This window comes from Carlito syrichta, unplaced genomic scaffold, assembly GCF_000164805.1.
Source record: "Carlito syrichta isolate Samal-C Ts95f unplaced genomic scaffold, Tarsius_syrichta-2.0.1 Scaffold312058, whole genome shotgun sequence".
NCBI classification, from domain to species: domain Eukaryota; kingdom Metazoa; phylum Chordata; class Mammalia; order Primates; family Tarsiidae; genus Carlito; species Carlito syrichta.
This window is the reverse complement of record NW_007256154.1, coordinates 3,321-6,299: the sequence shown is the minus strand read 5'-3', so window position 1 is coordinate 6,299 and position 2,979 is coordinate 3,321. Positions and strand designations below refer to the sequence as shown.

General features: G+C 46.8%; 1 protein-coding gene across 1 annotated transcript in view; it reads right to left on the bottom strand.

The window, feature by feature from the left end:
• The window catches only part of LOC103271970 (ER lumen protein-retaining receptor 3-like), a 5,314-nt gene that overhangs the window by 1,457 nt on the left and 878 nt on the right, over positions 1-2,979 (bottom strand). The window contains exon 2 of the mRNA XM_008069456.1: positions 932-1,184. Coding sequence (XP_008067647.1) covers positions 932-1,184 — 253 coding nt within the window. The remainder of the gene's footprint in view (positions 1-931; positions 1,185-2,979) is intronic.

Below are 2,979 nucleotides of genomic sequence, written 5' to 3'. Positions count from 1 at the left end.
CGGGCTCAGGCAATTCACTCACCTCAGCCTCCCAAAGGCGCGGGATTACAGGCTGAGCCACTGAGCCCGGCTGCCTTAGTATTTTTTAACACCCAACTCACAACAGGTGTTTTGGATGTTATAGCCAAGGAAGTTTAACCTTAGGTGACTATAGACCTGCTGGTGTCCATCTTAGTTACTAACACCTCTACCCTTAAACTTAGCACTTGGCCTATATATTCCTGAATTCAGTATCACATGACTCATCAGCAATGCCATTCCACTCCCAGAATCTGTCCACATCTCTTTCCACTAAGGGCCTTTTTCCTGGACAATTGGAACCACCCCATAACTAGTCACTCTACTCTGCTTTTCCCCCTGCAGAGAAGCTGGTAGTTTTTTGGGTTTTTTTTTTGAGTTGGAGTCTCTTGTCCAGGCTGGAGGGCAGTGGCACACTCAAGGCCACTCCAGTGTTGACCTGCTGGGCTCCAGTGATCCTTCTGCCTCAGCCTTCCAAGTAGCTGAAGCCACAGGTGTGCCACCGTGCCCAGTTAAGTTGCAGGAAGGTCTTGAACCCCTGGACTCAGGCAATCCTCTCACTTCTGCCTCCCAAGGTGCTGGGATTACAAGTATGAGCCACGGTGCCCAGCGTATTTTTCTCTATTTTCTTAACCAAGTACTCTGTCGTATGTCCTTTCACAGCTATCTTGCACAGTACACACATCCTACTGGCCTGCATTTTTAATGGCATTGTTTCTTAAAAACTTATCTTCCCCCATTAGAATATAAGCATCATGAAGGGCAGAGACTTGCTCTGTTCACCTCTGTATCCGCTCCAATATTTTTTTTTTTGAGTCGGAGTCTCACTCTGTCGCCCAGACTTAAATATTTATTGAATGAATGAGTAACTCCTTTGGCCAGTGCCAGCAACATTGCTGTTCTGCCAACTTACCTTTGGTCACATACAAGTAAAAGAAGTCACAGTAGAATATGGTTTGGACTACTCCAGACACCACTGCAATTTGGTCATAGAAATTCTCAGTCTGGTACCGCCTGATCCAGTTAGCCAGGTAGAGAGCCCGGTACAGACCCAGAAAGAACAGGTAGTGGGTGGTGATGGTCTCAGCCTCTCCAGTCTTGCTGATCATGAATAGCTGGGGCAGGATGGCCACTGATTCCAAGTAGATAGAGAAAGTCCAGAGGATCTGGGACAAAGAGAAGGCAGTCAGAGGAGGCCCATGTCCTTGAGAGGATGTAATTACTAAGCAGTTTACTGGAGAAAATGCAGTTTAGAAAAAAAAAAGTCACATTCCCAACAAACATTTTAATAATCAGTATATTCTTAGATCTCTTTCTAGGTAAATGCAAGGTTTCATTTTTTTCATTTTTAAAAGATTATACAGTACATGCTGCTTTTTTTCACAACATAGCATGTACATTTCTATGGAAAATAATTTTTAATATTTTTTTGAGACAGAGTCTCACTCTGTCACCCAGGCTGGAGTGCAGCCTCGATCTGCTGGGCTCAGTCAGGCAATCCTTCTGCCTCAGGCTTCCAAGTAGCTGGAACTGCATGTGTGTGCCACCATGCCCGGCTGATTATCTGTTTTACTGCAAAGACGAGGTCTTGCCATGTTGCCAGGTTTGTCTCAAACCCCTGGGCTCAGGCAATCCTTCTGCCTCAGCCTTCCAAGTAGCTGGAACTACATGTGCGCATCACCATGCCCAGCTGATTTTTTGTTTTACTGTAGAGACGAGGTCTCGCCAAGTTGCCAGGCTTGTCTCAAACCCCTGGGTTCAGACAGTCCTCTTATCTCAGCCTCCCAAAGTGCTGGGACTACAGGCATAAGCCGCCGGGCCTGGTGAAAATAATTTTTAAATGTGGTTTTATCGTATAAAACCCACTGTACCAGCCTGGGCAACATAGCAAGACCTCATGTCTACAAAAATAAAAAATTCAGCCAGGCATGGTAGTATGTGCCTATAGTACCAGTTACTCAGGAAGCTGAGGTGGAAGGACTGCCTGAGCCCAGTTGAGCCTAAGGTGAGCTGTGATCATGCCACTGCACTCCAACCTGGACGACAGAGCAAGACCTTGTCCAACACACACACAACACTGTAATTGAAACTACAGTTTCTCAAAATACAGTCAATTCATAGATACTAGCATCAGAATCTTCTGAGATGCTCGTTGCCCACATATTCATGGGCTCAGACCTACCGAGTTAAAATCTCTGGGCCGGGCCAGGCGTGGTGGCTCACACGTATAATCCCAGCATTTTGGGAGGCCGGGTAAGAGGACTGCCTGAGTACACGGGTTCGAGACCAGCCTGGGAAACTTGGTGAGACCTCATCTCTACAATAAATCAAAAAATTAGCCAGGCGTGGTGGTGCGTGCCTATAGTTCCAGCTACCTGGAAGGCTGAGGCGGAAGGATCACCTGAGCCCAGCAGATCAAGCTGCAGTAGTCGCTGAGTGTGCCACTGCATTCAAGCCTGGGCGACAGAGTGAGACTCCAATTCAAAAATAAATAAGCATTAAAATAAATAAAATCTCTGGGCCTGAGCCGGGTACAGTGGCTCACACCTGTAATCTCAGCACTTGGGAGGCAGAGGCAAGAGGATTGCCTGAGCTCAGGGGTTGGACACCAGCCTGGGCAACTTGGCAAGAACTTGTCTCTACAATAAATAAAAAAATCAGCCAGGTGGGGTGGCTCATGCAGAAGAACTGCCTGAGCCCAGCAGGTCAAGGCTGCAGTGACCATGAGCAGCATGCCACTGTACTCCAGCCTGGGTGACAGAGTGAGATTCTGACTCAAAAATAAATAATAAATCAAATCTCTGGGCCTGACTGCTCTGAGGATCTGCTGGTCAGCTGTTGGACAGAAAGTCTCACCAGCCAGAAGTGGGACCATGATGCCTTCTTGGTATGATACCTTCCTGGTTTATGAACATCATGACTACTTAGATGTGCCTATTTCCTTTTTTTTTTTTTTTTTTG